Consider the following 13,188-nt stretch of genomic DNA (forward strand, 5'->3'; position numbering starts at 1 on the left):
CTAGTGAAAAATTAATATATATCGCCGCATATGACAGGACGAACATGCTTCTTTGTATACAAGGATATGGTGTTTGCAATTATTATTGTAGGATCCTTCTACAGTTCTAAAGCGACTCGAGAGTATTTTGGAACAATGAACAGTGATTAGATTTTTGTGGTAGAACCAGGAATTCCTTCCTTTGGGAAAGGATATGAATGTTTAAGGATTTCTCAGAAAAAGCAAAAGCACATACTCCTTACCTCTGTGAAAACTAGAAAACACATCCCAGGTAAGCTTGAGGTTAAAGATAGGAAATAATAATGTGTGCTTGTGTGCATATAGATAGCTCTCTTTCTCTCTCTCTCTCTCTCTGTGGCCATGTGGAGAATTTTTGTTTTTGAAAATGGTTTCCGAAATAAGGAATTATTGTATATTCTACTGACCCAAAGTCGAAGCCGAATGCTATTTTACCAATGAACTAGAACAACCAACTTATGACCACACACATGCTGCTAGGAAAATAACATTACAAATATAGAATAGAAGTTTTGGGGTATACTTTTAGGAGCTTTGTTCAGTATTTTCCTTAACCATCATGCCAAAAATTAGAATACTAGTGTGTTTTGAGAAACCAAACATTTGGAAATGATGGTGGACATCATAGGAATTACTTTGGCCTTTTCTATCGATTAAATCTGTGAGATTTTGTAGATCAATATGTAGATTGTCACATGTTGATAATGAGAGAGGTGATAAGTAGTCAAGTTCGTCCAACAATCAGAATCAGTGTAGTGAGGCTGGACGTGCTTAAAAGGCAAATTGGTTGTAAATGAATATATATTCTAATACTTGTGTCGTATCCATATAATATTAAGGCAAGGTTTAATATGTGCCAGATAATTATTATTTCGGACCAAGAAACTCTTAATAAGGAGTGTGTTGATATTTTGTGTGTGTGTGTCTATGAGGTTAAGAACTTTTGACATTCAGTATTCACATGTTGATTATTCTTAGATGATTTTACGGATTTTAGGGTTGTGCTATTTGCTGTGTGTGGAACACCAAGTCGATATTTAATGAAGAGTTATGGTTATACCCAAAGCAAGCTGATGGTTAAACTTTGGAAGGCTAACTTTACATTTGGGTAATTCACAAAGTTATATAGAATATAGTGAGAATGTGTGTGGAAGAATGTATTAATTTATATACCTATGAAGGTAATATAATGTCTAATGCAGAAGAAATGTAAGTGGTCGAAATGTTGAAGCAATTAAAGGTATATTTATAATATTGTTAAGTGGATTTTATTTGATTATATACAAATACATATCAATAATTATTTAGTTATTTCTTTCTCAAGCATTGAAAATTAGTTAGAATTTTACATAAATCTATACCTAACTAATTTTAGAGATTTGGAGACCTTCTTACGTCATAAAAGTCAAAGTTAAATATGACTAGACTAAGTCACTGCAGAGAGACTTGAAGGACTTCATAGAACCTTTTTGGTTTTTTCAATAACAGATTGGGTTCTTAGGGGTCTTAACGTTATTTTAAACATTGTACCACAAGGATCCACTTCAATTTTTTATTCCTTTAGAGTGTCAAGTTAAAAACCTTGCATTTACGACTAACAATTGCGTTCTGGATTCAGAAATTGTTTTACGTTTTTCATATATTTTTTTATAATTCACAGTCACTTTATGCAATTTTTTTGAAAACTATTAAAAAACTGTGTTAAAACAATTTCAAACGAAAGATGAGTATCAAATTTATCTGCAAACATTTTGTTAACGGTTTAAATTTTGAAATTGTGTGAAGGTCTTAAGTTATTGTTAAAACAAAAGTGATAGTAATCATTGGAATTCTGCAAACTTGACACAAAAAGCGAATTTCTCAATATTTAGGATCAGAATAATTAAGGTCCTAAATAGAAATCAGGATATGACTGCTTCAAGATCACTTCTATGAAAAGCCATTTAAGTTGTGTTAGCACTAACAAATTTAATGATCTTTTTGTTATTTTATTTTTAAAATCGTTTATTTTTTTATAAAAAGTTAACCCTTTCGGACCCAGCGTTACTCTCATGGAACATATTTTTAAAAATTCGTAAAAAATATTCCATTAAATATTTTTTTTTAGTTTCAATGGCTTAATTGAAAGATAATAATGCCTAGTTACTGGATTATTACAAAAAGTTAGTCAAATACCATACTTTAAATTTTTTTTATCGAAAAAGGGACTGAAATTCGAATTTTCTGTTTTTTTTTTGCAAAAATTTTATTTTTATATATGGCCATAATTTTGAAAAAAAAGATATAAAAAATGTTAATCCAGAAAGTGTTTTGTTTTTTGGCTTAGTAGAAGTAGCATACATTATTGTTCCATAAAAAGTTATTTTCTCGGTTGTCCAACTTTTTTTTGGTGGTCATAGGCAGTGCATGTTACTTACATGTAACATGAGAGTAACACATTAATTATTTTCGAAAATAGCTTTTTGCTATATTCATATTTCTTAGTTTTGATGTTTTTGACACCATAATACTGAAAAAAAAAACATTTTTTAATATGGATTTTCATAGCTTGGGTTCGAAAGGGTTAAGAAATATCATTTCAATAATATTTATTAATGTTCCAATCGGTGAATGTTGAATTCGGTCACAATAATTTACGACAGCAATTAGCTTTGAAAATCGACCTTACCAAGATTTCAATTTTTCACATTCATGCTTTTGGCCTAAGGGGGGGATGAAATCACCCTAATAAGCAATATCCACTTTTTTTTTTTCTTCTTCTACATACGAGGGACGGGTGACATTAGTCATCAAAAAAGAGCATACCAAATCTCAGCCCCATCAAAAAATATCTTGAGAGTTCACAACGCCCTTGAAAATTTACATGCTTGTTAGAAGTAAAGTACTGGGAGCAATTTCCAAAACAGAGGGAGCAATGTGTCAAAAAGCCTGTAGGGTTGGTCGAGACAAGAAAAAAAATCGTATGGGAGGAGGGAGGGGCAATTTAAAAAAAAATTATTTATTTTGAAACAAAAAAATGTTAAAAATCAACGGTTACACTTACAATAACGTGCTATACCTTTTTGGGAAGCCAAAAACCTCGTCTTTAACAAAATTTTTTACTATGGCCAGTTTTATTTCTGGCACAGTTTTTGAAAAATTAATTTTCGAAATCAAAATTTTGAAAACAAATTTTAAACTAATTTTTTTTTAAAATTTTATTTAATTAAGTACTACTTAAGTTTTTAAAATTCGATGCTCTTATTTGTTATTAAGGAAAAACAGAAAACTGCATCATTTTCGAGAAATCAACAAAAAACCAAAACTATTTTTGTCTAATGAAAATTGAACAATAAATAATAATGTACATGTTTTTCGAATCAAAAAAAACTGAGTAAAACAATAAAAACTCAAAAAACTCCATAAATTAACCTCTATGGTGTTTTCATTTTTTTCAAGTGACTTGTGAACCCTCTAAAACTTCTTTGATCGATCTGAAACTTTTTTGCCGTTATTTAAGTTCCAAATGGCACCCATCCTGGCTATGTAGAACAAAAAATAAGACAACTTTTTTTTTCACTCCATCTCTTTTCCCTCTGTTTGAGAATATATTTAATGAATCACCACTATCAAAGGCACACTTTTATGTTTATTTGCAATAAATCAAACTAACCAGCGAAATTATCTAAGTAGGTATGTGTCATTCATAATTTCAACTTCTCGGTCAAGTAAACCCCCTTATCAACTTCAGAAACCACACCAGTCATGACATATATCTTACCACAGCGTATTTCTTATTCCTGATAACAATATATTTTATCTAGGTATACACATACATAGAATAATATACTTGTATTTGTAGTGTATTATGTTTTGTTTATGCAAATGTTATTAATTAATTCGCTTAAAGTAAATGTTCTTTAGTGTGTTTATATATCTAAGACGATAAAAGTATGGACGATATAATTGTCGATTCTAAAGAAGAGCTTAAAGTGATTTCAACTGACACGGTGGACAGTCGGAAGAAAATAAGAAAAAAACGAAATGTTACGGACATTGAAATAGAAGAAAACTTTGAAGAGAATTATGTGACCAAGAAAAATGTTGCAGAAGGTACGAGTAAATAAAATTAAAAAAAAAAAAAAAAACAAAGTTTCTTTCAATTGAAAAAATCGTTTAACTTATTCATTGTGCTGCTTTGTTAAAATTTTTGTCAAAAAAAGAAACATATAAACATATATAAAATATTTAAAAAAATGTTATTTTAAGATCTAATATAGCAAAGTTTGAAAAGAAAGTGTCAAACCAAGTCAAACCGATGAGCGGGAAATGTGAAAAAAATTAAACCTTCAGATAAGCAGAATCAATAATATAGGTATATAAGTTAACAAGTAATTACCTATGTAATTTTCATTTAATTTACACAATGAAATCAGACTTTATTAAAAATCCAAGAATTCACTTGTTTGTTTGTTTACAAAAAAGAAGTGTAACTATTTAAGATATCGAGATGCATTTTGCATAATGTCATGAAATGCGACAGAGAAAATGCTATCTATTATATAATATTAAATTTTGGTTTTGTGTACGTTCGCTAACCGGCCACATCGGCTGACTTATTTTCTTAATTTTTTTTTTAAATCAAAGAGGTATAAGAAGAGAAGGTTTAATGCAAAAAAAATTTTAAAATTTTATAGGGTAAATAGGGGTAAAACGACATTGAAAAAAAGGCTATTTTCTAAACGGTAAGTCGTAAAGAGTTGACTTTTTTTAAATGATAGACAGATTTATTCAATAGTTAAAAAAGGTATTGAAAAAATTCAAAAAAATTTCAAAACCAAGTTGTGAAGGTTTTTTTGCAGTCATAGACCTTCGACAAAAGACTAATTAGAGGTACGCAAAATTTTGCACAGAAATTTGAGTTACACCATGAGAAAGATATTAAAAAAAAATTAAGGGTCTAAAACGGATTTTTTTCATAGGCCCTGTATTTTGAAATAAAAATTTTTGAAAAACAACCTAATTTTTAGGGACATTTTTGAATAGTCTTTTATTTTTTTGGAATTTTTTAAAGTCTGCAAAAAGTCTCAAACTTATAGGAAATATAGGTTTCAATCATGCGCATGCATGTACAAAATTTTGAATTTTTAAAATGATTTTTGACCGAATAACTTCTGTCCCAAGTTTTTTGTCCGTTTTTAACAGTTTTTTATTTTTATCTTTTTTTTCCAATAGATAAATGAATAAAATTTACAGTGTAGATAGATAATGGGCAAGACTATATTTGTACAAAGTTTCAATTAATTTTGTAATGACAAATTTGAAATAACGGTAAAATAAAACTCTATTTTTCAACATATTACATCTTTTGATCTGGAGCTTATAAGAATTTGATTTATCTTTATTGAGCATCCTGAGAAAAAAAAATTAAATTTTTTTTTGCTTTGCTTGATTTTTAAGATTGAGATATCAATAAAAAGGTAATTTGATAAAAAAAAATTAAAGGTATGATATTTGACTAACTTCTTTTAATAATCCAGTAACTAGGCATTATTATCTTTCAATTAAGCCATCGAAACCTAAAAAATTGTTTAATTTAATATTTTTTACGAGTTTTTAAAAAAAAGTTACATGAGAGTACCGCTGGGTCCGAAAGGGTTAAAATGATTTTTGACCGAATATCAGGAAAAACAAGTTTTTTTGTCCCAAGTTTTTTGGCCGTTTTTAACATAGGCCATATTTTACATAGGCCACTTTTGCTAAAAGTTTAAAAGTGAATATTTTTAAACTCATTTTACGAACTTTTCAAGTTTTGATTCCCTTTTTCATTTAAAATGTTAACTAATTATAGAGTCGCAAATTAAAAATAAATACAAAAAATGGCGGAACGAAGTCCGCCGGGTCAGCTAGTAAATTTATAATTTAAAGTATTTATGCAATTTAAAATTCAAATTTCCCGATACTTTCACGCACAGTAATATAAGAGCAAATATACGCAATTAATTTTTTCAGAAAAAAAAGAAGGTATATTTGGGACATTTTAAAAAAGTCACATTATTAAAAGTTAGTTATAGTCTGTAATACATATAAGACCAATTGATTGATAGGTACTACTTTTAGACAACAATCCTCGGACTGAAGTCATTATTTTATGTACTTGCCAATAAAGGCACTATAGAGGACATGTTATGATTTTGAATGCTGTTTGGCTATCTGTCTCTCACTATCTGTAGCCCAAACTAATTCAGCCAATTGCTTCAAACTAGAAAGTGAAGGGTTTTAAATGATTAATTATAGGGAAAATTGAAAAATAAAATTGAGAACCAAAACAAACGGTACTTGCCAAAGTGGTAAAGGTTGTTTTTATCAAAAACATCTAAACCGATTTTGGTTTAAAAGATTTAAAAAAAAAAATAATAGTTTTTGGAACTGCCATTAGCGCACCTGCCATAGAATCGTTTTTTTTTTTTTTCTCGTAAGCCACTTAACATTATTCTTTAACTTAGATGAATTTAAAAAAAAAAATCGCTTATGAAACACCAGTTTTTTGCAAAACGGGGCAATGTTTTTTTTTGACGTGATAACGTCTTATAAATCGATGAACGCTGGCAGCTACCACAAAAAAGTGACGCCATTTTCTAGCGTTCCACTCTCGCACTTTCGCAGTGCGCAAAAATTTCAATTCAATATTAAAAATAAACTATTAGAGATACAAAAATCTTTTATAGCTTATTTGAAAGATAATAATTAATCTAAAGTTAAATACATTTCAAGGATTTTAAAAAATTCCATCTTTTAATAGGGTAAATAGGGGTAAAATAAAACTGCAAAAAATTGGATATTTTCTAAATGCGACAATGTATAGAGTTGAATATTTTTTTAATCGATAGATAAAATTATTACAAGACTGACAATGGATTTGAAAAAAATTCTAAAAATTTCAAAACCAAGTAATAAATGATTTTCTAAAACTAAAACATGAAGTAGACCTTTGAGGAAGTAGTAATTATAGGTAGGGGAAATTTTTTTTTGACAATTTGAAAAACGTCATTCGAAAGATAATAAAAAAAATGTTAGGGGTCTAATACGGATTTTTTTTTAAGTCTCTGCGTTTCGAAATATGAATTTTTTAAAAACACCTACTTATTTTGGGGTATTTTTGGGTGATTTTTTATTTTTTTTAATTTTTTTTAGCGTTCACAAAATCTCAAGCTTATAGAACATATAGTCTATGATTGTATGCGCATATATGTGGAAAAAAATAGTATTTTAAAATGATTTTTGAACGAATAACGGGAAAAACAAGTTCTTTTGTCCCAAGTTTTTTGACCGTTTTTGGCCGTTTTTTATTTTTATCTTTTTTTCTTCAACAGATAAATGAATGAAATTAATAGTAAAAATATCTAATAAATAGGACTATATCTTTGCTTAATTTAAATCAATTTTGTTGTCACAATTTTGAGATAACGGTAAAATAAAGTTCTATTTTTCAACAAGTTATATCTTTTGATTTAGAGCAAATACAAACTTAACTTAACTTTACTGAGCATCCTGATAAAATTACCTTTCATTTGATATATCACACATAACTGTACAATGTACATTCACTACAAGCTACACAATGTTAAATTAAAAAACTTACAAATTGCTGAAGCAATAAGCTTTCAGGTGGACATAAAATTTTTTATAGGTTATCATATCGAAAAAGGGATTTTTTTGTGATGGAAGTGATTTCTTCACTTTTTTCATAAGAAATGATTGTTTTTAATAAATTATTTTAATACTTTTTTCACATTGTAAAAATTTTAAAATGGTTTTATTCTTTAGAAGCAATTTTTGGCTTTTTTATAAGCTTTTAAAATAAAAAAATTAATATAATGAGAAAAGAAAAAAGGTAATTTTTGTTAGCTTTTTCTTGTAAATTATGATTGTTTGAAATAAATAAACGCTTTAATTGACTCATTTCAAACAAAAGCACACAACCTGTTTTTATACGACGTTATCACGTTAAATCATTGTCCGTAAACCGGCTTTACAGATAACCTCTTTTTTTTTAATTTGTTAAATTTTATATAGAAACAAATATTTAAAAGAAATATGGAAAAAGGATTATAAAAACTCTTTTCTTAAATTTTTTGTGATTTTTGTACTAGAAACTTAACGCCATACTTATTCTTTAATCTTAACATGAAAAGCAACAACTTTTCCAGCAAGTCTAGCATTTTTTTTTTTTAATTTTTAATTTAACAAAATTTTTTCATATTTTTTTTTGATTTTCAGGAATGATGGACTTAGCACTTTTAAGTGCTAATTCAAACCAACTGCGCTTCATTCTCACCTACAACACAGAATCATCAACCTTTTACATAAGTTTGGGTTTGATAATCTTATCACTAGCTCTGCAAGTTTCTGTTGGAATTGCACTTATTTTGAAGGTGATGGTGGGAAATAAATTATTATTATGTGTTTATTTTTATCAATATAAAAATTTTCTTAATTTTTTTTAGCGAAAAAGTGCAAACAAGTCTCGAGTCATACGAACAAATCAGTTTCTAGTTGCTGGAATCTTCATCATAACCTTTGTAAATGTTTTGATAGCTGCTTTCACAACAACAGGAACAAGTGATAAAACGGACACAAATTGAAGGTTGAAAATTGTGGAGAAGTTAAAGTAAAAATGTTCAAATTTGTTTATCTCAGAATGCTTTTTAACTTTGTATGAATAAAATAAAAAGTTTTGTAGCATTTAAACATTTTAAAGGTTGTTCTTTCCTAATTCAAAACTCACTGAATGGTCTTAAAGATAGCTTCGTTTTTAGAAATAATATGGACTTAAACATTTCAACCATCAGCAATAAAAAAAAAAATATCTCCTAAAATTCAGCTTACTGCGGCAATTTGTTTGATGTCATAAGGGCAAACTCATTATTCTAGCATTTTTATAGCTATTTGTATACTCAACTCATGGTACTTAATAATATGAAGAGCTATATATTGATTGTTTATCAGAAAAATATCAGTCCTCGCCTCGAGGCCCAGCTTATATTATATGGGAATTAAAGAAAAAACAGCATCACAGCAATTCAATTGAAAATTTATTGCTGCCAGCTTTGCTTTACGATTATATTGTCTTTTCCTTTTCTATGTTTACATCACACTAAAACCAAAGCCAAAGAACAAAAACAAGACGAAAAAAAAAAATCATGCATTTTCTTCATCATCATCTCTATACTACAATCCAATAAAGCCTCAAGAAATCACTATGGTAGGCATAAAATCTGATCCTTTCCAAACAAATCACATTCACCATTCAAATGATAAGGTATGTATTAGAGGCCTAAGGGCATAAATAGCTTTTCGACACCATAAGCTGTTTTTATATACGAGAAACGAGCATAAATGAATGTTTGGACGTTGATTCGACTCGACTCGAGTCGAACAACATATCGTCCGGTCCGTTTCGTTTCGTCTCGTCTTTGAAAAAAAAAAATCTCTTTGGGGCCATGTTAAGTGTTCTTCACCGGAAACAGTTTAATAAAATACACCCTTGGTTTATTGTCTAATAACATCCGCTTTTGACCCGCACCCAGAGCACCTAAAAGCACAACCTCTCATTCATATAGAATCTATACCTACGCATATAGAGCTATAAAACAAGCCGGCAGCACACAATCCCGCCTTGGAGTCGTATTTAGTCACCGTACACAATGCTCCATTTTGTCCAAATGGATTTACACAACCTCTGCACTTTCCATTTCCCGCGCTCTCAATACAATAACGTTATATTCATCGACCCCCAATTCCTGTCCCCCAAAAAAAAATATTATGGCGGCAGCAGCAGTCTAACGTCCGTTCGTTCGTCCGCCTGCCGAATCTATTCACTGCACGTCCGTATGCTTCCATTCAAGGCTTAGCAAGGATTCTCTTTCAAAATATATCAAAAAACAACAAAAAAAATAGAAGAAAAACAAAAACATGACATAAAATGAGTGAGAAGTGAGAAGGTGGCTGATAAAGAGCATGAGGCTGAGAGGGAGGGAAGGTTTTAGCACTAAAAGACCAGAATGAAGATAAAAAAACGGACATTTTCGGGTCGCCTATCGCCTGGCCTTTCTATGTTATGTCGGATGAAGAAAAATAGTTTGTGTATTCATAGTGCTAAGAGGAGGCATATGTCACTTACATAGGAGTGTGGAAAAAATTGGGTTCATTAAAGTAATGGTATAGGAAAGAGAAGTTTACATTTTCTGCCAAACTAAAGATTTGAAGGTTCGCTTAGAGAAAAATGTGTCAATGTCAAAATTTTTTGGTTTGACAATGACATTATTTGCGTTTAAAATTGAATATTCAAACATGTCATAGGAAAATCAAAAATTAACCTTGAATCTTCTTTAAATTGTAAAATTTTGTAAAGCTATTAACACATCATAACCTTTTAAGGCCGAAATCGATGATAAATTTAATTTTTGGCAACAAGATCAGCAGTGTTTAAAATGGTATAGTTAAAAAATAAAAGTTCATGTTTGAATAGTCGCCTAAAATACCTAAATCCTTATGTTCATCTGTGCCATCATAACTTTCAAACAGATTATTGTAATTTGACAAATGAGATATCTTTGGAAGCGTCTTTGTTGTCTCGTAGGTATAAGCTATGTGACGCTTCATAAGACTGAATATGGCCGCATCTTAGGGAAAAAGCCATGAAAATTTTTTATTAAGTGTACAGCAAGAGCAACATTGGAAATGATTTATCACGATTGTTAAATGAAATTTGCATAACAATTTCATATAAGAATATTTTCTTCCTCATACTTTGTAGAGTGATTTTAGAGTAGGTGGGTTTTAGTTTTTGAATTAGAGAATTGGATTTAATAGAAGTGGTTTTAATCTGCCCTACTCAAAAAAAAGGCGATCAGCTCCTGTAAGTTATGAAGGAATCTCGTTCCTTAGCATCCCTATCAACGATTATTTGACAGAATTAATGCACAACAAGATGTAAATGGTATTTTATTGCTTTTGAGATAGTAATACACTCTTATCAAAACCGAATAAAGTTAAAATTTACAAAAGCTGAAAATGAAAATTATAGTATTCTTAACAATGTTGCATTCACAACTTACGAATCGAAAACATCCGTCATCAACAACTTAGCCAAAATAGCATACTTTAACACAGGAGCTTTTTGTGCCACCCACTAAAATTTTAAACATGGTGAAGTTCTGTCATAATATTTTTTTTTTTTTTTTAATTCAGAGAAAAACTAATGCTCTGTCCTGGCTTTGTTTAATCTTATAGTAAAAATAGATTTTTGAAGGAAACAATTTGTAACTGTCTGATTTATGGTATATACAGGTAGGTATTGCGGTGGTTTAGAATCTGTGGAAAGTCCCAAAGTATTCTCCGTTGACTATGACCATTAAAGGTTATAAAACCTTATATCTTAAAAACAGTAGTATTTAGACAAAATAAATGTCCCACAAAATTGTTTTACTTAAAATTGTCCTGTCCACTGTTTAACTTTCCTCAATAAAGGCTTTTGAATGATGAAAAAATAACATTATTTTTAAATGTTGATATTTGAAAAACATATTTTTTCAAATGCATACTTCTATGAAAAAAATTCTTTGAAAGTAAAATAATTTGTATATAAACCGATAATTCATATTGTAATTACGAAAAATTAAAAAAAAAAAACCAAAAAGGTCATACTCTTCGATTAATTTTTTTTTTTAATTCTAAATTTGATGACCAGTTTTTCAATAACGCTTCAATTCAATTTACTTGAATTTAAACTTTAGGAATAAACTTGTAGCTTTTTAAAAATATTTTATGCATATTTGTGAGAAAATTGCTTCTACCACTCAAACGATGGGAAACTGTCCCTTACTGTCATAAATGTTTTCCTAAAATAATCTTTTCATAACATTTAATTGACGAAAAAGCAATTTATTTGAAAAAAGCAAATTTTGTATTCCCAAAAATTTTTATTTTTCTAGGAAAGAAACAGCAATATTCAAAAAAGTCACTGTGGCGTATGCGTAACACTCTTTTTTTTATAGAAAATCATAAATCGTTTATTTAAAATTTCTTTCAACGTTTTTCGAGCACATATTTGAAAAATTGTCATTGTGTTTCCCTTTGCTATTTTCTTAAGAAAGAATAGAAAAGATCCGAAAAGTACAAGTTTTTGTGTTTCATGAGAAAAAACTAGCCCCAACTTGTTCTACAATCTGTCATTTTATGTTTCATGAAGTTTTTCAGATAGTCTATTGAATAGACCCTTTTGGATGGAACAAATTCGTTCAAGAGTTTTTATTGGCGATTATGATTCCTTGGCATACAAGAATACTCCAGCCAAAAGTGCTACTAAATCCATTGGTGCATTTCTGAGAAAACGGCAACACTGGTCGGTTTTCAGTTTTTTTGATTTAACTCGAAAATCAAGCCTGACTTTGAAATGGTTCAAAGACACTTTTTATAGCAAATTAAATTTTCTGTCAAGTTAAGATGGTTAAAAAATTTTAAAAATTATTTTTGACTAATATTCTAACCTAAAATCAAAGAAAAAAAAGTTAAAAAATTGACAATTTTATTTTTTTTTACTAAATCAAGGGGCATTTTGTGTATGTAGCCGGGACGTCCAAACTTTGTACTAATGAAATAAAGTAGAGGTAAAATCCTTTGATAATATGCAAACAAATAAAAAGTTCTTCAGATATTTGAAAAAATGTCATATTGTCTTAACCTTGCGAGAAGAACCCGGACTTTGACCGACTATAAAATTGAATTTATCTAACTCACGGAATTCATTTGTATACCATTTTTTAGATAATTTAATTGATAATAAGTTTATCCTCGGACATTTTTGGTTTAAATGAGTAAAAATGGAGTTATAAAATAAAAACGGCACCGACCTCTTTTCCAAGATGGCGGCTGTTCCCGATATCTTATCATCCCAAAAAAATCACTTTTACGATAAGGACATTCACCTAAATACGTTCCATGAAAAAAATTTGTCCCGCGAAAAGTGTAATTTGATTTACTAATTTCCCTGAGCTATTTTGTTTCAAACTCATTAGAGTATTTTTTTCGTTTTTCAAGAGAAACTTTTCGTTGGTCGCGGATTTTACAAGAATTGTTTTTCAGGCCATTGAAAACAGTAAAAGAGTTGGTATTAAATGTTCTTCTATG

The 13,188-nt window shown here is 29.3% G+C and overlaps 1 protein-coding gene across 1 annotated transcript; it reads left to right on the plus strand.

Annotated features, from left to right (window-relative positions):
- Window positions 1-3,939: 3,939 nt before the first annotated feature.
- Window positions 3,940-8,657, plus strand: LOC129906958 (ninjurin-B). The gene is made up of 3 exons (XM_055982954.1): window positions 3,940-4,110; window positions 8,278-8,432; window positions 8,505-8,657. The coding sequence occupies exons 1-3, from the start codon at window positions 3,951-3,953 to the stop codon at window positions 8,640-8,642; spliced, it is 453 nt and encodes a 150-aa protein (XP_055838929.1). The 5' UTR covers window positions 3,940-3,950; the 3' UTR covers window positions 8,643-8,657.
- Window positions 8,658-13,188: the final 4,531 nt, after the last annotated feature.

This window comes from Episyrphus balteatus, chromosome 1, assembly GCF_945859705.1.
Source record: "Episyrphus balteatus chromosome 1, idEpiBalt1.1, whole genome shotgun sequence".
In the NCBI taxonomy this organism is placed as follows: Eukaryota; Metazoa; Arthropoda; class Insecta; order Diptera; family Syrphidae; genus Episyrphus; species Episyrphus balteatus.

Bases quoted from the DNA above. Each gene is read 5' to 3' on its own strand.
- LOC129906958 (XM_055982954.1), top strand. From the start codon at position 3,951: ATGGACGATATAATTGTCGATTCTAAAGAAGAGCTTAAAGTGATTTCA. The intron at 4,111-8,277 runs GTACGAGTAAAT...TTTGATTTTCAG, and splicing joins CAAGAAAAATGTTGCAGAAG to GAATGATGGACTTAGCACTT. The intron at 8,433-8,504 runs GTGATGGTGGGA...AATTTTTTTTAG, and splicing joins GAATTGCACTTATTTTGAAG to CGAAAAAGTGCAAACAAGTC.